This window comes from Pseudochaenichthys georgianus, chromosome 24, assembly GCF_902827115.2.
Source record: "Pseudochaenichthys georgianus chromosome 24, fPseGeo1.2, whole genome shotgun sequence".
Taxonomy (NCBI): Eukaryota; Metazoa; Chordata; class Actinopteri; order Perciformes; family Channichthyidae; genus Pseudochaenichthys; species Pseudochaenichthys georgianus.
Window position 1 is genome coordinate 8,161,318 of NC_047526.1, and position 26,677 is coordinate 8,187,994.

The following is a 26,677-nucleotide window of genomic DNA, read 5'->3' on the forward strand; positions in this document are numbered from 1 at the left end:
ACTGTTTTGCAAGCAGTATATTACCTAAAGGTAAGTGCAAAGAGAATAGGATGTATCACCCTGTAAATATGTACAGTAAATCAGAGACTAAAATGGAAGAGCGGTGCAGTTTAAAAAGAGATCAAAGATTTGAATGGTAAGTGGACATGGACATATCTGTACATGGTAAACATCTGTTAACGACCCTGTGTAGGTTTCTGAACCACGTTAAGTGCACACCAAATAACCAGGATGTTAATGTGCAGCATTATAGCAGTAGTCTATAGAACAACAATAAACAAGAAGGCTTCGGGAGGTGTTGTAATGTGCATAGTTATATACCATTATATATGTAAGCCTGTTTATAAACCCCATTCAAAAGAAATGTACCAGTAATCAGATTACATCTTTTGTTCTGCAACTGTAAGGGACTACAGTTACCTTTTCATGGTATCCTATACCGATCTGTTACTCCTCAAATCTGTGTTCAGGTCAATCACATTTATTTCAAGACTAATGTTCCACAACCTATTTATCTAAAAGACATGTATGGGCACACCATGTCATTATTAGCAAAGAAAGAAAGGAAATATGCAATAAATAAAAGATTTAATTTGTGCCAAGCCCAATAAAAAAAGGTGATAAATCGCAGAGTGAAATTAATGTAATCTTTATTCATTTGAATATAAAAGAATCAAAGAAAATGATAAGAAAAAGGATGAAGTATTTTATTTTCCTAACAATCCATTTGATTTGTTTAGAAGTAACTTCACAATGTGTGCTGTATCTTTCTGCCTTTTTGATCGACAGAGAGAAGGCAACCCTCCTCCCTGACTGGACCCGTCCGGCGGCTCGACTGAAATCTAACTTGAAGCAAATGTTTACCTTGTAAACACGCTATCGGCCTCTTCAGTTATTTCAGGCCTGCAGGATATTCTTAGAACAGACACACATGCTGCTGAGATTCTCCCTCGCCCTGCCCCACAGCCACAGCTAATATTTGACCTCTGTTTAAGCAAATATAATTACAGGGATGCTCACGCAGGCCGGGGGGGGGGGGGGTATCCTCTGCGGGAAGTGGACTCATCGTCACTGAGATTGAGAGGAGGAGAAGAAAGGCAGCCATGGGGGACAAAGTGATCTCTATGAGCCTAAATAAGATCTTTCCTTCAACAGTCGCATCAAGCGAGCCCAGTGTGGGAGGCTGCCTTACGCAATGTGTTTTATGGGGCTTGTTTGTTTGTGGGAGTTTGTTCCAGGGTTAGGGGGTGTCGCAGTGATGAGAGGAAAGAACCAGCAGCAGCATAGCGGTACTTTTCCTCTGACACCATCAGCCTGCCGGGGGTGAAATGTGTTCAGGCTCTTTTCCAGCGGCTCCTTCCAGCCAGCTGTGGTTGGAAGAAGTTGAAACTTATGCCTTGTGATGAGTTCATCACATTTCCACAGGAGCGCCGCTCCGCTAACTCTATGTGGAAAAAGATCTGAAATAACAAAACACTACATTTGAGATGTCGAAGCAGGCGATAGTGAGAACAACATGGCTGTGAAATTCCACATCCAGAGAAATGAAGCTGGCTCTCTGGATTTTGTTCCAAAGAGAGAACAAGACCATCGTCGAGCCAACACGGGGATCATCTCTTTTCGTACCAAGTGTGTGTTTCTTCATATAAACAACCACTGCAAGTCAAACATTAGCGCTAACTTGGCAGTTCATTGCAGAGGAGCCAAGAGACATGGTGATTTAAACGCAGCGAGAATGGCAACACGTTCGGCCTGTTTGAGTAAATGTCAAAGGTTAGGAAAGCTGAGGGTGACTTGAGAAGCATAGCATCAGTAGCTTACAAACTGAGTGGTGAACGTGTGACCGAGAGACAACCGAGAGGTGAAATGTGGTGAAGCACATTTACTCAAATACTGTACTTAAAGAGGCCCGATTGTGCTTCTAGGGTTGTCCCTGATACAGGTTTCAGTGCATGTTAATGGTCTGCAGAGGCTAACATCCCTGTTCCCTCCAGAGGGAGTTTCTCTCCCAAACACCCCCCCCCCCTGCCAGAAACACCTCCAATGGACTTATTTGTTTACTTCTGTAACATAGTGACAACACTACAGTTGGCTAGCACTCCAACACATTATTTGTCATAGGCTAAGGGGCGGGACATCTCTAAGCCAGCTAACCAATCAGAGCAGACTGGGCTCTGGTTTCAGACAGAGGGTGAAAAGAGGTGCTGCAGTATGAGAACAATAAAGAGCTTTGTGAACATTAAAGCATGGAGACACGTCCCAGTGGAGACACGTCCCGGTGGAGACACTACATACTCATATGACCTGAAAGTGAGGATAATGTCCATTCTGAACAGTTCCTCAGTAAATATGCTTCAGATGGACTTGTTGCTTTAAGACAATCTGAGCTGTCTCACAGACTGGAAAGCAAGTATACAAGAACATGAAGAGCAGAAAGCCCCCCCCCCCCCCCCCCGTTTGTCACTAACCTCCGGCCAGATGGAAGAGATCACTCTGAGGGAGTCGGCAGTGATGACACAATGAAACAGGTGTTACGATGGAAGATATCTCTCAACAGAGCCTCATCATATTTTATGGCGTGTGTGTGTGTGTGTGTGTGTGTGTGTGTGTGTGTGTACACTGGATCGAAAGAGCAGACAATAAAAACCAGAAGTGATAAAAAAAAAGACATTTTAATCATCTTTTATCTGAGGCCAAGTTGAAAGAAAACAGGCACGCTGAATTTTAAAACCAGCTCCCACAGATACAAAAAGTGTCGAGGGGCATCAGCTTGTAAAACGTGGCACATGTCTGTCATTGTCGATGTTATCATCTCTGACAACATTTAATAGTAATTACACACAATATATAATATACCATTTCATGTGGCTGCTGCAGGAGTACATTTAACACCGACGTTAGAAACATTTCATGGAGGGGTGAGAAGATCAGGTCCCGTTATGATAGCTTTAACAGATAGTGTGTGTGTGTGGAGAACATATGCTATTGCACGTGAAAGTAGAAAAAGAAACATGTCAACAGATTATATTTAGCGGGTGCTGTTTTATGAAACACATTGAGGCACTTGGTCAGCATCAGAAACCTTGTTTGATTGCACATACATTTTAGTGTTGGTCGTTCCTTTGTTTGAACATTTGTTCTGAAATGAGTTGTATGAATACAACGTATCGTCAACACAAGCTTTCCGAGGAGGGCTTGGTGTTTATTGCGATAGGAGGCACGCTGGTGTCAGTTTGTGGCACGTTAAACTCTGAAGCTGAATTGCACTTCACTTTCAACGTCCTGTTAAAACAGTAGAGTTTCTTTGGCGAGGTGGAGGACGCCCGCTGTCGCTTCGAGCTGCGCTTGCACTTCTTCCCGCTCTCCTCCCGTGTGACGGGAATACTTCCGAGCTGCTCCTGGTTGCCAGGGACGTTGCAACAAGCGTCCACCGGTGTGGTCGTGTCAGTGGTGGACGTGTGATTGTCTCCACAACAATGGTCACTGTCCCTTCCCGTCTGTTTCTCCTGACTGAGAGGTGAGTCCGGGGAGGGGGGTGGGCACTGAGTCACGGCGGGGGGGCTGATATTTTGGCTACTGTCAGGGCTTGAGGAACTTGTTTCATGTTTATGGTCCCCTGGCCCCCCGGGCTCTGAGCCGGGCTCCTGGGTCAGAGCTGTGGCCTTCTGCTGGCCCGCAGCGTGGACGCAGTACTTCCTGAGATTACAGGTGTGGGCGGGTCCCTGCCTGGGGGCCACTACCCGTCCCTGGGCACAGTGGTGGAAATGGGCGGGGGGGCAGTGGACGTAGTGCATGTGGCAGTCCATGTGCGTGTACACTGGGTCTAATTGGGCTGCGTTCTGTTTGCTGGGGGTGTTTCCTAAGAGGGGGAAGAGCTGAGGGGTGGGAGGGGGCTCCAGGGGGGGCTGAGCACAGGAGTGGGGGGTCCATTGCTGGGACAGGTGGTGAGGAGGGGAAGGGTCCCCACATGTGCAGGTGTTCTGAGAGAACTGGCACCTGGACGGTGGCCTCAGGGCCGCAGCGAGGCCGTTCTCAGGGCCCGTTCTGCCCGGCTCTGCCTTGCTCGTGTACTGGATGTGTGGGAAGGGCCCGGTGTGGGGGTGGGCCGGGACCCCGTTGTAGAGCTGAGCGCCCACTTCCTGCTCCTCTCGGGGTTTGTCTTCACTCTTCTGACTGGAGGCCAGGGGCTCCAGCTCGTAATGCTCCGCCTCCCCGTTCCTGCTGTCCAGCTGGTACTTCCCTTTCCCTGGAGGGGCGGGCACCGAAGATGTGACCTCAGAAAACACCTGGCACTGCATCTTTTTAGGCAGGGGTATCTGGCCGCAGGTCCCCTGGGGCCCCAGGCAGCGACACATGCACTGAAAGAAGAAAGTGGCGAAGGCCCAGCTGATGCACATGATCAGCATCATGAAGGTGCCCAGCTGGGTGTAGGCCAGCACGGTGGAGGGCATCATCATGGCCCCGGCCACAAAGGTGGTGAGGGCCGCCATGGCGATAGCGGAGCCCATGCGGCTAAGGGAGAAGATCACCTTTCCCTCGCGGTCGGGCTCGGGGGCGAGGCGATAGGCTACACCGTAGTGGACCGCGAAGTCTACGGACAGCCCCACCGCCACAGAGATGGTGACCGACTCCAGGACGTTCAGCTCCCAGCCCAACAGCACCAGGGAGCCCACGGTGACGAATATGGTCCCAGCGATGGACAGGATGGCGTACAGACTGATGATGACGTTCCAGGTGGTGAGCAGCATCACGCTGAAAGCCACAGCCACTGACAGCGCCATGGCAACCAGAGTGCCGTCAGACAGACTGTCCTGGAGGTCGTAGAACTCCAGGTTGCTGATGAACCAGCCGTGGCTCAGGCCTTCTGGGGCGTAGCGGAGCTCCTCAAGGATCCAGGCATCCACCTACAACAGAACCACCATCATTAATATCAGGAGAATCAAACGGATGCAGAACCAAACGTATCGTAAAGAGACACCAAATAAATGAAAGTTAGTACTTCTCTGTAGAACTGGAACATCTTCTCGTAGGCCAGGGTGAAGAGGTAGGTGCTCTTGAACTCCAACACTATGGCTCTGATGGTGTCGTTGATGTCGAATCGTGGGCCGGGGGTCTTGCTGTCCAGGTGGTAGTTAGTGCTCCGGTCCAGCTCCATGATGGCTCTCTTGATGCACAGCTCGAACACTTCCTGTTTGTAGGGGAAGGTGGACTGACTGCAGCAGGGGTAGACGGGGGCCTCCTCACAGTCCTGGTTCTCCATCCACTGGTAACATGAGAGGGAGGTTACGATCACTATATCATGTGACACTTACATATCTTTACGTCTAAACAAAGTACATTTTGTGTTCCCATTAGGTCACCTTTAAATTAAAAGTTAGTTTAGAAATGATACACTTAACAAGCCCACACTCTGTATAATAACTGTTGAGAGATAATTGCCATTTATGAACATTCAAGTAATCTTCCAATTTATTTTTGAATAACTTTGATTTTTAGGCAGATTTTTTATTTGTTTTGTAATAGATAATACTTCATTGGGTACAGTTTTGTTTAACAGCTTTACTTGTTTTGTTGATTATTTTTCATTTATTTTTACTCAAGTATCATTTCCAATTCAGGATTCTTTTACTAGTATTTGTAGTGTGGTAATAGTACTTTTACTCAAGTTAAAGACCTGACAACTACCCTATCAGTATCTGATAATAGCAAAACCTTATTTTGATCCCTCTTTTCCAACTAATAAGCTTGTTAATGAAATATTTGTTTGGACCTACTTATTTTTAAGAACATTTCAAATGTTCAAAATAAGAGCCAGTCTTTAAATCTCAAAATCTCAAAAAAAGACATTTACATTATTGTTTAGGCTAATGGATTATCTTTTTTTTCCTGATACGATTCAGTGATTATGTCCTTTGCAGGATCAGTACTGATACTTATCGTTGTATCAGTGCATCCCTAGAGTATACTTAGTGCACATGCAGTACTGACCTGTTTGAAGGTCTCGATGAAGCAGCTGGTGAAGTCCTGCTCGTCTGACTGGAACACAAAGCTCTGATTCCTCAGCTTCTGGCAGAAGCTGAGGATCCACAGCTGGGACGCAGGACTGGCAATGTTGAAGCTGTTATCCAGCATCAGCTTCCCCTTGTTTTTGGGGTTAAGGGGGTCCCCGTTATCCTCGGGGGTCACGCCCCAGATGATGGTGATGGGCATGTGGAGGTCCTCGCCGTGATGGACCCTCTCGAACATGAACAGCTTCTTGTACTCGGCGTCGTAGCGCTCGAACGGGTGCGAGGATCGGAACACCTGAAACTCGGCCAACTCCAGAGACGGGAGCTTCATCTTTGGGTTGACACAGACAACATAAGCCCCGCCCACTGTGATGGCGAGGAACCAGAAGAGCCAGAGGTAGCGCAGTTTGATGACGATGCAGGGGAGAACCTTCTCGAAGAAGATCCGTGACGCCTCGGAGACAGCGAACAGGCAATCGTTGGCCTTCTGACAAAGACCTGTCCAGAACGTCCGGGTGCAGCATCCACTCTGCGGCTCCTGAGGCTTGGCGCACGGGAACAAATTCGGCAGGTAGCGCTCGTGTAGCACCACCACAGCTGGAAGCCACGTGACCATGAGAATGTAGTTCACCAATATGGCAGTGCCCGCATAGACACCGAAACAGCGTATGGCAGTGATGTTGCTGACGTAGTTGGCGTAAAAAGCTGCAGAGGTGGTGAAGCTGGTGACGAACATAGACAGGGCGGCATGTTGGAGAGTCACTCCCACTGTCTCTGATAGCTCGGCGTGCGGCTTGTCAAACTTCGTATAGTTCCAAACATCGCACAACACGAAGGCGTCGTCTGCGCCGATGCCCACCAGGATGATGAGGGCCGTGAGGTTCATGAAGGGGAAGAACTCAAAGTTGAAAACCATCCGGTAAAGAAAGTAAGACACAATGAGTGAGCTGATGATGGCGATTATCGTCATCAGAGTGATGAAGATGGAGCGCGTGTACACACACATGACCAACAGGACGATCACGATGGCGATGGCGGGATACACCGTGTCTGTGAGGAGGTAGTCCTGAAAGAGGTCGTGTTTGATCCCAAACTCAATCCCTGTGACTGTGGTGATTCCGTCTGAAGAGTTCCAGTTCTCAAAATTGTCCAAGTAAATGTTCATCATGGACTCTCCCTTCTCTGTGGGGGAGAAGAGCATGCTGTATTTGAGCATAGGGGGAGAAAACTCCAGGCTCTTGGTACTCAGGAAGTCTTTGTCCACCAGGAAGTGAAGGATCTGGTAGACGGCGTTGTACTTGGTGCACTTCCTGGGCACGGTGCCACATTTGAGCTGGTCCTTCCGTCGCAGGGCCATATCCCAGCACTCGGGCCCCAGGGTGCCGTTGTGGTAGTACTTGGCACAGGAGCGTAGGATCTTGAGAGTGTGCGCTACGTCGCGCTCTGTGATCTTCTGGCAGGACGACCTGTTGGTGAGCGCGGCGACATAGTTACCGAGCGTCCAGCTGGGACAGCAGGAGGCGTCGTTGGTGCGCTGACAGAGGCTCCAGTAGTCACGGTGGGAACGCACCTGGGAACACAGATGAATTATAAATCTTCTTCAATTGATGTGAATACATTTATTCAACAGCTGTTCAATTGATAACGATCAGAATTGGATCAGTTAAGTTCAACAACATTTCAAACGTAAAGAAAAGCTGCACAACTTCATTATTTAATTCCCATTTAAGTTAGCATCAGGCTATCTGGTGTTAGCCGATGGAAGCCTCTGGAGCGCAAGTTGAAATGTGACGCGCAGTGTTACTGTTGTATACACTGAATGATACAAATGTAACCCTACACAACTTTTTGACAATAAATAATAGTATATTATAAACCATAATATGAACTTTCTGGTTTCTGTAGGGTTCTGTTGATAGGAGAATACTTTGAAAACTTTAAAGCACAAAATGTATTGCTGTAATTCATCCCCTCTATGTGAATGTACATTTCCAATGCATGTTTTTACCTTACTGAATATGAATAATGTCAACACAACATTAGAGGAATTAGATGTTCCAAAGGTGGATAAATAAACATTTGGTCTCAATAAAAAACCCAAATAACTGTAAATTAAGCATGTTATATGTGATAAGATATTATATTGGAAGAAAATACTATAAATAAATAAATGAATAAAAACTATAGGAAGTGAATGGTAACTGTATCATTCCCAGTCTTGAGGCCTGTGTTCTCTTCTGTTGTCGTACCTTTGTGTTGTCCAGGTTGCACATGGATTTGATGGCCTGAATATTCCACAGGTTCGTCCCTTCAGCTGATGCGAACACCAGTCTAGAGTAACTGTCACCTGCATCGAGAGAGGACACTTATTACTTAAATAGGAAAACCATCTTTCCTGCATTCATAAAAGGGAGGAAATATGAGGCAATTACAATTCTACAATCTGGAGATCTGGAGGCTGGAAAATCTCTCACTCTGATACACATCTATACCTTGAGACAATAGTGGAAATAATTTGTTCTATATCCATATCAGAAAACTAAATACTGTTACCTACATTCTATCATATCATTGTTTATCATCTTTAATGTGCCTTATTCATTTGGGTTTGGCCCAAGATCCTTTAGTGCAGGGGTGCCAAACTCAACTTCATCGCGGGCCACATTCGCATAAAGGTTGTACTCAAAGGGCCGGTTGTAACTCTATAAATATACATATAAAAGAAAGTATTATATTACATTATTGCCTCTGAATTGGATTATTATCGGATAGGATAATAACTTGGTAATTAACTACGTCTGAAAGCAGAAGTCCAGGGCAAATAATTGCAAGTCTCTTCAGTGCGCATGTCACAAAACGAGATGCATTGTGGGACATGTAGTTTATGGGCATCCTGCTTCTGTAAAGTGGCATGTAACCGTATAATAAACGTATTATAATCTTTGCAAGCTCTTGCGGGGCCACATAAAATGAAGTCGTGGGCCGGGTTTGGCCCCCGGGCCTTGAGTTTGAGACCCCTGCTTTAGTGGCTGTGCATTTATTCAATCTTTTATTTTTTTGCATTTTTCATTTTCATTCAATCTAAATTGAACCACTGTCATTTATGTATTCAAAATGTCACCTGGCACGTCACAGAAAAACTCTTTACTGAAGTCCCACTCTGCTTGCCGTTTGTCTCGATCCAAGTGTTCCTCGGGCCACCTGGGCTCTTGATGACTACAAAACAAGAAAACACAAGAGATACATTACTTAGATGTATGTTTACATTCAATTCAACAATGTGGTAATAACAATAAGCATGGTCATTCACATTGTAACTGGCAGATTTAAATAATTGAGAAGTGACACTGCTTCTTAATGCCAACACAAGGTTTTAACGTTTTGTTCCACCACATCAAATACATCAGTAAATACATGGTGAATGTCCCAAGTTTCTATGTAACATAATAACAAGAGACAAAAAAGACTACTAAACGTCATCAAGCTGCACATTAGCCACCTTTAGCATAGCGGTGGTGAAGCAAAGCCACGCAACTGTGATGCAGTTAGACTAACGTTAGCTGTTTAATTCTGTTGATTGCATTTGTCCATCAAAAATCGTAAAAGTGGTGTCAGTATGTGGAGAACAGACTGCTGATTAAAACGTGTAGGTATCATAAACATGTTCTCCACAGATCTAAGTTTCTGTAATATTCCCAAATCTATTAAAAATATTCTATGGCTTTTTGTCGAGGGAACCTTTCCGATGCTACGCTAGTTCAACTTTTGGCAGCAAGTCTTAGTTTTATACTGTGTTTCACAGCCTTTTTGTCCCCAAATGATTGAAAAATAATCAAAACAAATCATTCTTATCATCAGGGCTAAAGATAATAATCTGGTTTCCCTCGAAGAGCAAAGCGCGACCAATGCTAATCGCTTCAATCAGAGAAAGAACAAAAGGAAGTTTGCACGACTTTATAAACGCACGGCTGCAAAGTCAGCGTGACAATAAGCAAAGGAAGCACATCTGATGCTTGAATGAAAAAAGCAGCAGTAATTGCCGTTCCCCTCAAAGTTCAGATGAATGGCGTACAGCGGTACTAAGATACCGCTGCCATTATTATAATAATCATAATAGTGGCTCTGATTGAGTGGGGGGCCTGAGGGGACAACGTGCAGACAAGTCGTTGGCGTAAATGTATGTGTTGTGTGTGTTTTTTGCGAGGAGGATGTGTTTTCTGAGTACTGCAGTGCCTACATGCCAGGAATTCTATCAGTGTGTATGCAGGTTTTTATTTTAGGGTCCGTGTCCCCTGCTAGAGACAGGAAGGCAGGGTAATCAGGTGGCTGTCAGAGGGGTTGAAAGACGGGGGGACGGGGGTGAGGCTGGGACGCTCGCTGACAGCAGCAGAGGCCTCTCGTACGAACGTAAGCACACAATTACATCTGCAGACAGACAGGTGGAGGGAGACAGAGGGGGAGACAAAGGGAGGCACAGACACCGCAGGAGACACAGAGGACACAGAGAAGACAGACTGAAAGGATCTAATCAGCAGTGGAGATGTGATGATTCTTAACCCTACCGACACAGGAAGTCTGATTCAGAGCTAACTGGAATGCTAATGCAGAAAACTAAAAAGAATAATATGACATTTCTGTTTGTTCCATGACTTTATGTGAGGGTGGTTAGATCAAGGTGAGCTCCTATTTTTTTTAAAGGCAGCTTGAGCGTATTTTTGTCCACAAATCAAAAACTAAATAATCAAAATCAAACTGCCACTGAGGCACCGGGTAGCAGATTACACAGGATCTTAGTCCATTCTTCTGGCAACATGTTGTTTAAGCTGTATACTATGTTACGCTTAGACGATCATATTACGAAGAACAATGGTTTCTATTTTGAAAACCTCTCTTGCTCTGGCTAAAGAACAAACCTCTGCTTTCTTGCCTTTCCTGGTGCCAGTCTCTTCTCAAAGGAACGATACATAATAATCAAATGACTATATGTTCAACTATTTCATATTACAAAACAATGAATGGCTCCGACAGCAGGTACATCATTCATTATAGATCATTTAGAGATGCATGTCAATGTAATCCGATAAACAAGCAATTACATTTCAACTAATTGGTGTTTTGAGATACTGGCTTATATTGGTAGAAGCAGGGAGAACACATCCAATATGAAACATCGGTTTGACCTTGAGAGTGTCAGAGACAGACGTGAACTTCTCCTGATGAGAGGACAGAGCACCTTTAGTGAGCTCCCCTCTTCTTTCAGGAGGGGAGTCAGACTTTCAGCATGTGGGTCAACACTCACCCCTCCCGACTCCCTCAGTTACAGGTTACAGGACCAAGGCTTCATTTGACAGCCATATGTAAACAAATATGTTGCCTTTTTTTGTAGTGTTGTTCAGCCATGTTAATGTGAATCAAAAAACAATGATTTAGTATAGTGAGTATTTGGATGTAATGTCTGTGTACGTTCTGGAACGTTTATTTAATAACTAATCCCAATGTCTCAAGCTGAAACTCATGTGTCTGTGAAGTGTAAGGTGTGTGTGCGTGTGCGTGTGCGTGTGCGTGTGCGTGTGCGCGTGCGTGTGTGCGTGTGTGTGTGTGTGTGACGTTACTTTTTGGCCTGCTCATCAGCGTATTTGAAGGGGTAGTTGGCCAGCGTGGCTCTGTAGCCCGTGTTCTTCACCATGTTGTTCCATGTGACCAGCCGCTGGCCAATGGCTGTTCCCCTTGGCTCGAAACCCTTTTAAAGAAGAAAGAAAGTAAGGATAAGGAAACACGTTTTGACAATGAAAGAAGGTGCTGGTATAGATTGAGCACTTGAAATGTTTTTATCTCTTTTATCTCATCTGTACTCACCAGCAGCGGGTCGGAGAAATCAGGCAGATCTGGAACCAGAACGCCCACCAGAGCACACACCACGATGAGCACTGTGCACACCCCCAGCACCACCACCGGCCAATCAGCTATCAGCTCAGCATAGCTGCAAACAAGGAAAAGGATTTAATATAGTGTACACAGTGATGTCATGTCACATGACATGGTTGAAGCTTTTATCCAAAGCGACTTACAATAAGTGCAAAAACCATAAAGATTCAAACTCTTAACAACAAAGAAAGTGCAGATATAATCACTTCAAGCAAGTCCCACTAACTGCTGGTGAACTAGTTACAGGTACTAAATTCACTTTAAGGGCTTTTTTCTTTCTGTCTGTTTCTTAAGAATCAAAAGTCATGAGAGCAACATTTTTGAGGTTAAGAGAGATGTAATTATATTACCATCTTGCAAACAACTTTGATCTCAGTCTTAATATGTAATTGTTTTATATATTTTCACCCTTATAATGATCATTATGTATATGAATTTTAACATATTCTCAACCTATTAGTTTATTATTAATTTTGAAAAGTAATGATTATTATATATGCATGTGTGTATTTATACATGTTTATATACTAATTGTATTTATTTTTTAAATGTGTCATTTGTTTATTCAGTGTTGCACAGGGTTTATTTAAATGAGTGTATAAACTGGTGGGTGGATTAACCTTTAACATTATATCACAATTCATTAGTTGATTTATTTGTTACATTTATATTTATAAAGTAATAGTCTATATGTCCTTAAGTACAGTAGTTGAGTACATGTACACCACTGGATAAGCCCACCTCACCTGGGCTTTGCTTAAGGCCTCAGCTGGCTTGGAAGTAGTGTTAGTAGCAGTCTTAGGTTAAGCTGCGTGGACTGAGTCTCCATCTCTCTGTAGCTCTTAACACTTGGGATCTTTCCCTGAACCTTTCTAAAAACTCTAATCCTGATTAAACAGTCTTCTGGATTATCTTTGAGACGTATCGGAGAGCTGCAGGTTAAAGGAGGCCAGGTACTGAGAGAGACTCCCATGACTCACTACTGAGGAATGACAGCAGTGATGGATGGATGACAAATAAAGAGAGGAGGAGGAGGAGAGCGTTTTGCAATCCAGAACATCAACGCAAGAGGAACAGTTTCTTGGCAGGTCTCACCTTTTGGGGAATCGGAAGGGCCTTGCAGGGCTGAAAAACAAAGAGACGGGAGATAAATCAGGCTTACATCTTGGAATCAACGCAACAGGAGATAAAAAACAGATTTGCAGAGACTTTGGAGCGAGAAGGGACATCTTTTCTTCATAATCTGCTTCTTCTTTCTGTTTCCAGCAGCAGCACACCCCATAGGGACGAGACCAGTGGCACATGAAGACTGGTCGAAACCACTCTCTGCTCCTTTTTCAAATCCGTTTCAGATGTGACACACAGGCTAACAATGGTTTCTAGTATACATGTGATTGGGCTGAACGATTAATCGATTTGAAATCGAAATTTGAAATGATGCAATTATCAAAATCGCAAATTAAAAAACCGTGTTCCTCTTGTGTGTCAGTCATCCACACCAATCAGAAGTGCTGTGCTCCACATGTACCAGCCATTGTTAACCAATCAGAAGTGGCCCATGATAGAAGGTGATTGACAGATTGATCCAATCACCTGCCAAGTGCTTCTGAAAGTGCCTGCCCTTTCCAAATGGCTTCCAATGGAGCTTTAGATGGTTTGGTGAAACAAAGCATCTGAGTCAGGTTAGTGATGCTCCATCACATGTTTCTATTACAGGGTGAATCTTAAACTGAAGCTCGACTTTAAAGCAACCCAACGGAAGTTTCATGTAAGTTTAGTTTTTTCACTCGTAGCTCGGGCTGCGGGGTGCTAGAGACGGGAGCACGTTGATGCGACCTTCCTAGACGGAAATATGGCCGCATTTTACAATAAACTTCCTTTGGGTCGCTTAAAAACAAATATCGCAAATCGCAATATCTGTCAGAAAAATCGCAATTAGATTATTTCCCAAAACCATGCAGCCCTAGCATGTGACACACAAAGACAACTGACACGAGGAATGAAACATTTACGAACGGATTCTGAAGGGTTTCTGACTGGAATCTGAGTAGGCAACATCAGCTTTTGTTGCACACCAACACAAACGTTATGAGACTGTACTTTCTTATATCCTCTAATACGGCCTCCTCATACTTGGACTAACACTGAGAGGCACATGCTGCTCAGGATCTATATGGACTTCTCTTCAGCTCCTCCTGGGAGCGGCGGGGAAGTGTCCGGTTTGCCGGGAGCAGCAAACGCCCCGGGTGGAGAGGAAGAGGAGGGACTGAGAGGAAGGGGGAGAATCAGATACGGCCACCTGATCACAGCAGGGCTGAAGGAGATAAGTAATGTGGGCTTAAGGGTCAGGAGGATATGAGACCTGGTGTGTGTGGAGAGAATTGAGAGGGAGCAGAGCGCGTACAGCAAGTACATAGTGTGATGTCCTGAATATGCTAATGAGTTAGGCAGGGCTGACAAAGTCATGCAGACCCACCCATCCCTGTTGTAGATTCTGCCAAATAAATTGTATCGTACAAATAAAAAGCCCTGACTTAATAAATTGCTGTGCCTAAGATAAAAATAAATAGGACATTCTAAAATAATGAGAAAAAGTCGAAATGTAGACATTCAAAAAATAATCATAGGACATTTTTAAAACATTTAGTTTTTTTTTGCACTTTGAGAGAAAATCCAACATTGCAAGAATAAAGTCAAAATGTTGATAATTAAGTCTGAATTTTGAGTATAAAGTTGTTCTTTGAGTATTGCCATAAATAAGAAAAAGAAAAATAAGAATTTAAATTTTTTGCATTTTGAGAATGTAGTAGTAGTTTAAATATATGTTTTTTTAATGACAATAATTATATTAAAATGTTGTTAATTAAGTGTACATTTATAAAGAATAAAGGCTTTTTTTCAGCAGAGTTTTTATATTTTTGGGAGAATTTCTTTGCACTTATAGAATAAAGTTAAAACATCAAGTCAAAAGTCAAAATGTTGATAATTAACTTGATATTTCACGGTTAAAGTTGCACTTCGTATATCAACCTAATAATGTGTCTACACCTCTTTTTTTATTCTTGAAATGCCAAATTAAATAAAAATGACCCGTGCAATTTCATCCCCTCATGCCTGGCGCCAATACCCTTCCCTACTATAGAAATAGCATCCTGAAATTCCCCCGCCAGAGGAACAGGAAGTGAGTTTTGAGGTCATTAGCGCTCCGGCCATTAGTGCTGTGATTTAAGAAAATCTGGCCAGAGGTCCCGAAAAGGTTGTTGTCGTATTTCTGCCCTGTTTTTCTGTTAAAGTCAAATCTGCGGAATGCTATAATTACTGGCAATGGGAGGCACAAATTAACTGGAGCTATTGGTGAGGAATCTTGCTCAACGGTTGAGTGGGGTTGTAGGAAGGCTGTAAATCCCTTTGGTAGTTTTACTGGACATTTATATGACAGCGGATGGAAGGCAAGGTTTAAAGCTCCAAATAGAAGTGCAATTGAACGTACTTCACTATCTTTAAAGTACACAAGTTATAGATGGGATTCTGTTTTTGCTCTAGAATATTGAACTATTCTTGATTATATTAATATGACTGCCTTCTCCCGTAAGGTGGACTCTCCCTTCACCATAAATTGACCTTCCACCTGGTTTAAACCAACATTGCCTAATGAAAAGCACATTTCCCCTGCCCTCGTTGGGACTAGTAGCCAAGGGGGAATTCTGTTTTGCTAATGTTATTCTTTTTCCTGTGCTCTGATTCTTGGCTTCCCATGTATGGCCTTGAACTGCAGACCCCAGGACACAGATATGGCCCGAAAAGGAGGAGACGAGTTATTGGAAATTGTTGGAACGGATTTGTAAAAGCGCCGTCAGGCATATCTATTTGTCTACTGAAGGTCTGTTTTGAGTTTTGGTCTCCGATCTGAATCCATTTCTGCCAATTGGAAAGACGTGCAGCATACCTGAGCGGGCCATTTGGCCACAGACACGACAAAGATGAATAGATCGAGAATACGTCAAGTCACTAGCAATCATTTAGGACGTTGTCGTAAAACTCAGGCAACCTTTTTCTAGCGATCTTGGGAGATGAATTCAAGATCTGGCAATGTGATCATTCCCTGAGACTTCTATTTGTTGTTTAAGTAAAAACACAGAGAAAGAAACAACGTACATGACCTGAAGCGCATTGGTAGAAAAACACCCGAGCTGTGGTTGGCGGTGAGCAACAGAGAAGTAGTGTTGACTGATGATCACAGAGGATCTAAATTCAGCAGGATGACAACCCACCGCCTCGGGTTTCCCCCCAGACTCTGTGATCTCTTCTACTCATGACGCCTCGAAGACAAACTTGCAGTCTCTCTCCGGCTTCTGCCCCCCTTCTTATTTTCCTTCCCTCTCCCCCGGCCCTGACTAACCTTTCAGTGTTATTCTATTTACCATGGGGAGAGTGTTTCAGGATCACTGGGCTAATTAATAAGGTAAACACAGCCCGCCGGCCGCTCACTCAGCACTGTGCTGACAGAGGGCCACGGAGTGTGTGTGAAGGTGAGCTGGCTGTGTGTAGCCCCGTTTCAACACACACGTGCTGGTATAATACCCCAGATATGTATACTGCTTCAACTCTCTGCTGTATAGGGAGAATTGTTTTTAATGGACCAATAGACCTATCTAAGGCTGGTCCTAATAACTGGAGTAGTGAACCGTGTTTGCATTGCAAAGGAACTTTATGGGATGGTATCAGAATCAAAATACTTTATTTATCCCGAGTAATTTTGGGTTTGGTTGTTCCATTTTAGAATGAAAAAAGAATAAAAATATGTATATAAACATTAGAAATTAAAGGAAAATATGTGATGTAAAAAAATAACTAATAATAAAAAACAATTAATATAAAGTTATATTAATATGTAAACAAATATAAAATAGAAATGTTTATAAGAAGATATGTTTGTAAGAAGATAAAGAAAAAAAAAAATTGAAAGTTTTTCTACAATATATAGAACGAATATTAAAATATATGGAGTTGTTTATGGTAATGGTTGTTCCAGGTATTAGACAAACCCGTAGGGGTGGGTGACGAGTGAAACGGAGGTATAGCTTGTATAAAACATAAGATTTTGACTGCGAAATACATTTCTAAAATATATTTACTAGCCGAGTTCCCGATTGACATTAACATAAAATTAAAATAAATAATTGTTGTTATCTAGCAGTATATAAAGTAACTACACATTTGCCAAGATACAATGATTTCATATGTATACATTAGGGCTGTCAGTCGATTAAAAATATTTAATCGCATGATTGTCCATAGTTAATCACAAATTAATCGCACATTTTTGATCTGTTCTAAATGTACCTTAGAGGAATATTTTTCAAGTTTGTAATACTCTTATCAACATATGAGTGGACAAATATGCTTTATGCCAATGTTTATTATCATTTGAACAATGACAAATATTCTCATGAATATTAAACACAACAACCTCTGAACATTACAAATATTCGCCTCAATTCAACCTGGAACCTCTCTCATACAATAATACAATATAAAGTGTGTGTGTGTGTGTGTGTGTGTGTGTGTGTGTGTGTGTGTGTGTGTGTGTGTGTGTGTGTGTGTGTGTGTGTGTGTGTGTTGTGTGTGTGTGTGTGTGTGTGTGTGTGTGTGTGTGTGTGTGTGTGTGTGTGTGTGTGTGTTCGTTGGAGCTATGTACAACTCAAGGCATATGCTCGAACGGGAGCTGCCTGGACGCTGCAATCATGTTGCACCCACTATCCGTGCTGAGTGTGCTGACTGTTCGTACAATATCCCACTGTCTGGCTTCCTGCATAAAGTCAAGTGCTCGGCGCAGTTGTCGGTGAAATGTCGCTCCTCTGTTTTCATTTAAACAGCTCCTTTTATCCGTTAGCGCAGCTAGCTAGCACCAGAAGCTAACAACAACAATACACGTAAGGTCTCTCTCTCGCTCGCTCGGGCCACACATACACACACCCTCCCGGTCCTCTCGATGGCCAGTCGGTGCCTGCCGGTGAGTGTGGTCTGCAGGAGCGGGGCTGTCAGCATCAGCTTGTAGATTTTAAACTCGATGCGCTCCGAAACCACGGGACGGCCGAGGAAAAAAATACACATGCGTTAATTTTTTTTATATATATATATATATATATATATATTAGGGCTGTCAATATTTTGGATCACTTCTTACACCTCTGTTTGCCAATAAATGTGCATGAGTCTGTAAGGTGTGTGTTGTTGTAAAGGAGTGTGTATGTGTGCCGCCAGGGTTCAGAGTCAGGAGTAGGTAGGGGGCTGGGGGGGGCTAACTGTCAACAGACGGGCGGGTAAATACTTGGCGAACAAGGCCTTCAGGTCAGAGCAGGAGCAATTAGTGTCACCCGTCAGGCTGCCGGCCGCCTCGCCCTGATTAGTGCCTCGCTGGAACGCTGCACACAATTAGAGACCAAGCCATGAAATAGGTCCAGACTCCCAGCACCCCCCCTTCAGATGACATCATGACACTGGTTAGGCACAAATTCACCGCAGTGTGGCTGAAAAGTAGCCTTGTGTGTGAATATGTATATAATTCTCTTATGGTTCAACCAGCGTACAGAGAGGTACTAACACTCACTCAGAGAGCCAGAGTGTATGCGAGGATGACATTAACGACACTGTAAATGTTGGAAGCACATAGGGGGTAAAACTATCAGCATTTGAGGCAGTGCCAGTTCAATAAACAAGTATAATGTTTGAATATACTTTAAAAGTTTCCTATATTCCTATGCAGGCAGGAAAGTCTAAATAGGGCCTTTAGAGTAGCTTGTTTAGCATGCCAACAAAAAAGCCTGAAAGTGAATAAGGACGAGTTTAGTAGAGCAGCGTTTCTGTAAAAAGTGATCAAATCAGATAGTGCAACATCTTTTATACCTGCTATAACCCAATAAATAAGAGACATATTTGACAGAAGAAGTGTTATAAAGTTGAGGCTTCTTGTATCTAAATGTTTTCTATAAGTTCTTCAACACACTTCTGTTGATCGGAGAGCTTTACCCCCACAAATGTGACAACTAAAATGATCAAAGAAAATGGAGAATAGGTTTTCTCAGAGGAAATCTAAGAGTGAGTGCTGCATTAGCAGAGAAGTGTGTTGTGATAAGACGTTGCCGAGCAGCTCGATGTTCTGAGGTTCATGAGTAACAGTGGGATTCACAGGGCATCACGTTTCCAACAGGCCTCCAATAAACTCCTGTTCAGGCCTGTGCTCTTTAAACACAGAGGTTAGATGGAGGTCAGCTGGGGACACTCTCCTCTCATTATCACCACAGAGCCAGAGACATGGGGCACTTCAAGGCAACGCGAGTGTAGTGACTGCTATGTAGAGGGACTTCATTTTCCCTTTAATGTGTGCACTTTTATATACAACCCATTACTTGATGTTTCATGTTACTATTTAGACAAGGAGCTTCTATACATATGATACAGTATGTGACCATATTTTACTTATATTTTTGTCCAATTGATGAGTGTAAACTGTTGCCTTTAATCCTAGTTTTTATTTGAATATGGTTTTGAATATATTTTAAGTAGGGATATTTTGTAAGTAGTAAAACATGTGTTCTAATTAAGGAGAGTTCTTATATTTATTAATAACGTGTTAAATGCATTTTGTTTAGCTAGCAAAGTTCAAAGTGCATGTTTTCAAAAGAACATTTTTTAGTCAATCCCCTTATCGATAAATTGTGTTCCAGCTTTTTAATTTCTATATTTATTCTGAAGCAGTACAATGGAAGTCAATGTGTGTGCATGTGTGTATCCAGTGGTGTGTGTGGCCCTTTCTGGCTGCACCTGCCATTCCCCTGAATTCTTGGAGGTGAAATATGGGCGCGCAGAAATTCCAGGCATACAGGATTTCAGCACTGTAGTTAATAGTTACAGGCTGTCCGTCAGTGTGACGACTTCATCAGGGCTGCTCCTCGCCTCACAAAGCCAGAGCCCAGCACATGGTGTGGGGTTTCTCTGGAAGTTTTTCCTTGTACGATGTGAGGGTCTAAGGACAGAGGGTGTCGTATTGTCATACTGATATTCTGTACACACCGTGAAATCCACTGAGACAAATGTAACATTTGTGATATTGGGCTATATAAATAAACATTGATTGATTGATTGATTGATTGATTGATTGATTGATTGATTGATTGATTGATTGATTGATTGATTGATTGATGGTGCAGAAACATTACAATATTCTCTTTTAAGAGGAGGAAAAACAGCATCTAAGATCATATGCTATAAAAACTATAGCCATTTACGTGTTTTTCTACTACAGGGCAAAGTAGGGTCTATAACTGAAATGCCAGTTCCAGATGGTTGAATGTTCCTGGCCAGAAAACAAGAATCTAGAAACTTCTTAACCAGCCAACCCTACACTGCATGGTTGAGTGTAGCTGTAAGCTAGCCAACTTTAAGTGGTTATGTGTGGCCATTGAGAACAGCAGAGACCTCCAGAAGTGGAACCAATGGTTTTAACCTGCGGCTGCACCACTTTCTCTCATGGGCATCTGTTAATACCTCTCGCTAAAAGAGAAGTCCGACAGCCACAAACCAACGGCCATTGAGCAGAGATCTTTAAAATACAAAGAAGACATTAGATGCTTTTTGGACCAGGTTGACTGAGCAGTCCTCGCCCCCCCAGATAGGCCCTGAGGCTCGAAGCCCTAATGATGATAGCCTGGTGAAACCTGTCCTCCCCTGTGTGATAGGAAGGAAGAGTACTGGGGGTGATGGAGGGGTCTGGAAAATCCTCCGAGCAGAGGTCTACAAAGTGCAGGGGAGGAAAATGTTGACATATTTAAGGAACTTCTTTCTGTTTTCTCTTTACGCACAAGTTTGCAAACGATATCATTATCTCTCCCATTAGCACAGTTTATACTGTATGTATTCATACCAGCTTTCCGCCAGGGGGGCGTCTTGCCCTTATTCAGCTCGGAATGCCCTGAACTCGAGCCGAGGGCGTCCAAAAAAAATAATAATTCGAGAGAAGATCGAGAGTTTTTATCGCTTGAAATGACGAAAAGGAAAAAGGACAAGGACGTCCCTCTGTTGGAGGGGCAAAGGAGTCTGGTGGGATTCTTTTTGCCGCCAGCAAAGCATGTTCCTGTGTACTGCCGGAGAGCCTTGACGGGGGGGGGGGGGGGGTTGCTAGTGGAAAGGAGGTGTGCTTCTTAGTGAGCCGAGCCAAATGATCTGGTCACTAAAGAGCCGGAATTCCCATCACTAATACGTAAAGAGATAGTATCTATAAAGGGACGGCTCAATTCAAAATTCAAGTCACGTGACGTCACCCCCCCCGCTCTCGGGGTGGACGTCCTCTCAGCCCTGGTCTGGCAGAAACACTGATTCATACCCTAGCAACATAAACAAATAGATGAACTACTTTTTTTTCACACTTTAAAAAGACACTCCTGAAAACATCTGGGGATTCCCACAGCAGCATTTAGAGAGCCGCTAACTCCCCAACTGACTGATTGATCTGCATCTGGTAGAGTGGGAGAGGTTAGTGCAGTCTGGTGATGATGTTTATGGTAAGATCATTTGGAATAAAGAGTAGAGGCTCATTTGATCTGTGAGCCTGCTGCTGCCACAACGCCAGACAGACAGCTCCTGTTTTTGACAGATGAGCCTCGCCTCTACAAATAGGATGCCGCGACTTAAAGACTTGTGATTGAAAATGTTTGCGTTATAAATCAGCAAATGTCTTTTAATAATGATGATCTTCACTAATTACAATTTAGAGCAACCACTCAGTAAAAAGTGTATCTAGCTAGCCTATCAAGTACACCTCAAACTGTTCAAAGAAAACAAAGCCCTACAGACTTAAATCCATGTTGCCGCACTCTGAACACATGTAGTAGTTTATCCTTTCAGGGCTACGGGATCTCCAGCAGCCAGCGAACCATCTTCCTCCAGCTGAGAGCTGATGAGAAGTTATGACAATGTCCTGCTCACATCAGGCTTAGATCCTGCTTTATGGGACAGCGTGGGCCTTTGATCTGGGATGGCTATCTTTATGGGCTTTACTTCAGACTGGGGAACTATACCATAAGACTGGGGGGGTACAGGGAGAGATTAAAATGGTGGTAACGAAGGAAGAAAGAGAGCAGGGAAACCGGGAGTGAGGTGAAAAAGAAAAGAAGCAGAAGGCTTTAAGACGGGTCTTAAACAGGAACAGCCCGAATTAAGAAGGCCAGAAAAGTGTTCTGAAAATCTAAAGAGTGAGCACTATCAGACTCATCTGTTTCACTCTCTCCCTCCTTGAGTCCTCTGCTCATATCTCTTGGCCGGCCTCAGTTACAGCACCAGCTGCTTCAACTGACCTCACCTTTCACAACCAGGCCATTATCTCTACACAACTGCACACAACCTAAAGCCCTGATAATATTCCGATTTCAAGTTTTTGATAACAAGAAGCACTAAAATTAACTAATATATCTTCATGGAAGTTAATTGTAACATTTTGATTGACTATAAATATCGTGATCAGTGTTTGTTTGTACTTAGCTCCAACCCCCCTCGTCTCTTCTGGTTCCAAAAAGATGAAAGCCTTCAGTGTGTGTTTTGGCTGTTGCCATCTTGGTTTTTTTTAAGCTAGAAGTGACCGTTTGTGGGCGAGAGGGTTGAACTGGGGATGTGCAAGGCCTGCCTTAGCTAGGTGCTGTTCCCATAGTAAAAGCAAGTGCGAGCTAGCAAGCTTAGATAGCAAGTTTTCAATTTGTAACCGTCTATGGTTGCACCAAGTATGCCGATTGGTTTCATTTACAAAAAAATGGAAGTAGGTGACGTCGAGACATGTAGCAACGTGTCTGCCAAGGTAGAGAATATGTAGACTGCAAGCTAGCAAACATGGATGTCAACATTGCACAATTAAAAAAGTTTCTAAAAATCGGCTTTGCAAGTGTTTTATGAGGAAGTATTTCCCAGTCCTTGTGAACCGTTAAAGTACTTTTACATATACAACCCTTGACATCCATTTATACAAGGTTGCTCTGAGAGACTAACAAACACAAACATTCACAAACTACGCAACCAGGAGTAATTTGGGGTTGAGTATCTTGCCCAAGGACACATTGATAGAACCATCTACTCCCTGAGCCTCAGCCCATGAGCTCTCATGATGTCTTCTTTGCCACGGTGCCACAGATCACAGCTCCCTTCACGCTCCAACAGAACACTAAATGTGAGCTGAGCTTGATGTAACTCAAGAAAGACCATGAAATACCAGCTGTCCCTGCAGACATCATCACACTTTTACCCCGGGCTAACCTTGTAGCTCAAGTGTTTCTCTTTCAGTGCAGAGGATTGGACACGCAGGATGTCAGTAAATCTCCCCAATCCATCACAGAGCCTGCACATAAGCCCCTGGAGCCACAAGACAGACACAGACATATTAACACATCCTTTTACAGATTGTATCATCTCGTTGAGCTGATATTAGCACCCTGTAACTGGGGCCTTTAACTGAACTTGTTCTGATGAGGAAATACCCAGATTACCGTTTGAATGAATCTGCATTTGTACTGTCTTGTTTCAACATATAAATTGTGTAGTAATACGAGTGTCACAAAATACAGGTTCAAATAATTATAGTTATCACGTTGATAACACACGTATGATAACAATTATCAATTGACTGATGAACTAACCGGCTGGTTACGAACTAATTCTATTGTAAATGATCTAACCATTATTATTGTGATAAAACAATTCTGTTTGTGATAGCCAAACAAGTACAGAACATTTCTGATCAAAAATGAACTACATTGGGAATTTGGGGAATTATTTTAAAGACAAATGTAGACGGTTGAGAAACAAGCCAATATGCCCGACCACAAGGCGTTGCAAACGCTTGTTATTCTTTATAATGTGGCAAAGCCTTGTCAAGCTGACACCCTCCAACACGGAGCTCAGCACACAGATCACTTTCAGACAAACTGTTGCTGGTTCAGGCTTGCAGCTGTCTGACGGAGAGCGAGACAACGAGGGAGACAAAAGAAAGGAGGTACAACAAAAAGGAAGAAACTCAAATCTGGAATTTTGGCAAACAAGAAATGAAAGCAATGAAGCTCAGACCGGTCAACACTGTGCAGTCCACCAAACATGTTCAGACTCTGGATACAACCACCTGATCAAAAGTAGCTGAATAACACATGATGAATGCATTTTCCCCTGGTCCGTCATAGCAACCAAACTTTTCAATTCATACTTGCTGGAGATATAAAAGCTGACCTTTCCTGAGCGGGCGTCGGAGGGGAGTGGGAGACGGGAGCTCTTGCTATCTGACAAGGCATGAATCTAAACCAAACTTGTGGTTGCCATAAACAACAAGAGCTGTTGCGAGAGGCATCGGGGAGAGGGTAGAAACATTTTGCTCCAGGAGAGCAGTGTGAGCGAGGGGTTAAATACTCGACCTGCCCCCCGGATGGTTGAGTGTCAGTGAGCAGCTTGGTGGCTGCTGCAGGTCAGCGGTGCAGGTAGGAGGCAGGTTAGCAGGAACTCAGGTGCCTGAAGCTACACATTGCCCTAAATACAGTTCTCCCTCTGGCCTGCATCTACCATAAGTGTGCACTCACAGACACCCGAGTAAAGCCTTGAGACTGTAGCAGTGGTCTGAGTGTGCATACTTGACTCCAGATTGACACTTTAGGGCTGCATGCGCTGGGCTCTGCTCAACTAGCCACAGTCTTCCAAAAAGCCAAAAAGAGACAGAGACAGGAATAAAACTTCCCACAAGAATGGAGAATACATTGAGGGGAGATGCACAATTCCACACAAACAAAAAACACAATCAAACAACACAGCTTGTATCACAGATAGACTATATATGGATACGACCTCTACCATTTTTACGTTTTCAACTTTTAACAATATTGTCAAGCCAAGCACAGATACATCAATAAAACTTCATACTGTCATTTAAGGAAGACATACAGTATTATGGCTCATTTTGAGGTTCATATTTGTATGTTTGTGCCTCTGCTGTGCAGCACCTCTTTTCACCCTCTGTCTGAAAACCAGAGCCCAGTCTGCTCTGATTGGTTAGCTGGCCGGCTCTGTAATAGGTCAATCTTTTTTAAATAAATAATCAAAATATTAACCACCAATGAAAAATAATCCATACTTTCATCTTAAACTTTAACATAAATACTTGAGTGTAAAAGACATTCATTGGGAGAATTTCTCAAAAGGAGCAGCCACAACTCATTTCCTGCCCCAAGTCTCGTCTAAAGGGCTTTCAACCTGAAGCCTTTAAAACCTGCTGGCACACACTAAACTGACCGGGCCAAACAGCTGACATCCCAAGGACACACTGTTTCCGTCCGTTCTTAAATAATACACATAAAAAGATCATCTTACAGCGGAAACACAGACAAGGTCCTAATACTTTTAACAGACCCAACGTTTTTGTTACTCCCTCTGTAGAAAGTGCCGAGTCATGGCTTGCCTTTCTCCAAAGCTTTGCTTTATTTCATACGTAGATAACACCCCAAAGCCTTTTGATATTCTCAAAATAGAAAAATTAGGAAACAAAGTACAAGCTAATCTGGGTAAATGGATTTGTGAAGCCGAGAACAGGCGCATAACAATCCCGCATTAAAAGGTCTCCCCGAAGAGCTAAAGGTACACCTTATCAGTGTGTGAGGTTGTGTGTGATCGCAGATGTAATCCCTCGGCTAATCTGGCAGATCACAGCCACTGAGGCAGATCAAACCGATATCCGACACCATCTTGTCTGACTACAAATATATATAGTATCTTGGTTTATGTGTTAGTATGGCGTTTAGCAAATAAACGCCACAGTACAGGGAGGAGGACACACACACACACACACACACACACACACACACACACACACACACACACACACACACACACACACACACACACACACACACACACACACACACACACACACACACACACACACACACACACACACACACACACACACACACACACACACACACACACACACACACACACACACACACACGACACACACACACACACACACACACACACACACAGGTCTTTGATGCATGTCTTTAGTAAACCCATTCCCTGTAATTCAAACCGTCATCGCCGAACAAGAGGGACCTGTTTGGTAAATAAGAGAGTGGTTTCAACATTAGAGACGCAAAAACGCCACATCTGCTCTCCATTCTCATGTTGAACAAGAGACAGTGAGAGGGGGAGGAGGGGGGGGGGAGGGCAGAGATGGAAGGAAGAAAGAGTTTAAGGAAACAGAAAATATGAAGCAGGAGGAATAACCGGGAGTGAGTGCGTCTAATGCCTGCAACATAATCCTGTTTTCCCTCTCAGTGCCCACCCAGGGTTTCATTTGCGCACACCAGGTTCCGTGTACGTTCCCAGTGCGGCTACACAAACCTCAGCTTTCAACCGCCACCCACAACGGCCCTCTTTCTAAATGAAAATGACGGGGGGGAGATCCAACTTAATTCTGGCGAGGAAAATTCCATTACGGGAAGCAGAAATAAGCCTCAATGCAAATCAGATTCCCCGTAACGAGATGCTCCCATAAAAAGGAGCTGATATGAGTAAATAATTACTTGCCCACCCCGCCTCTGTGGAGAAGGTAAATATAGGATTATGCAGATGAGTATGCGAGGCATTAAATGGTTCCAGTTTGAAATGCGGAGGAAGGCCTGTGGCTTTGGTGTAAAGGGAAAGAACCACCTCTAAAGACGGAT

General features: G+C 43.5%; 1 protein-coding gene across 1 annotated transcript in view; it reads right to left on the bottom strand.

Moving 5' to 3' along the window:
- Window positions 1-2,653: 2,653 nt before the first annotated feature.
- disp1 (dispatched homolog 1 (Drosophila)) overlaps window positions 2,654-26,677 on the bottom strand; it is a 113,888-nt gene continuing 89,864 nt past the window's right edge. The window contains 8 exon segments of the mRNA XM_034076069.1: window positions 2,654-4,904; window positions 5,000-5,263; window positions 5,989-7,578; window positions 8,258-8,355; window positions 9,130-9,224; window positions 11,621-11,748; window positions 11,865-11,988; window positions 13,029-13,058. Of these exon segments, the coding sequence (XP_033931960.1) occupies window positions 3,171-4,904; window positions 5,000-5,263; window positions 5,989-7,578; window positions 8,258-8,355; window positions 9,130-9,224; window positions 11,621-11,748; window positions 11,865-11,988; window positions 13,029-13,058 (4,063 nt within the window). The 3' untranslated portion in view covers window positions 2,654-3,170.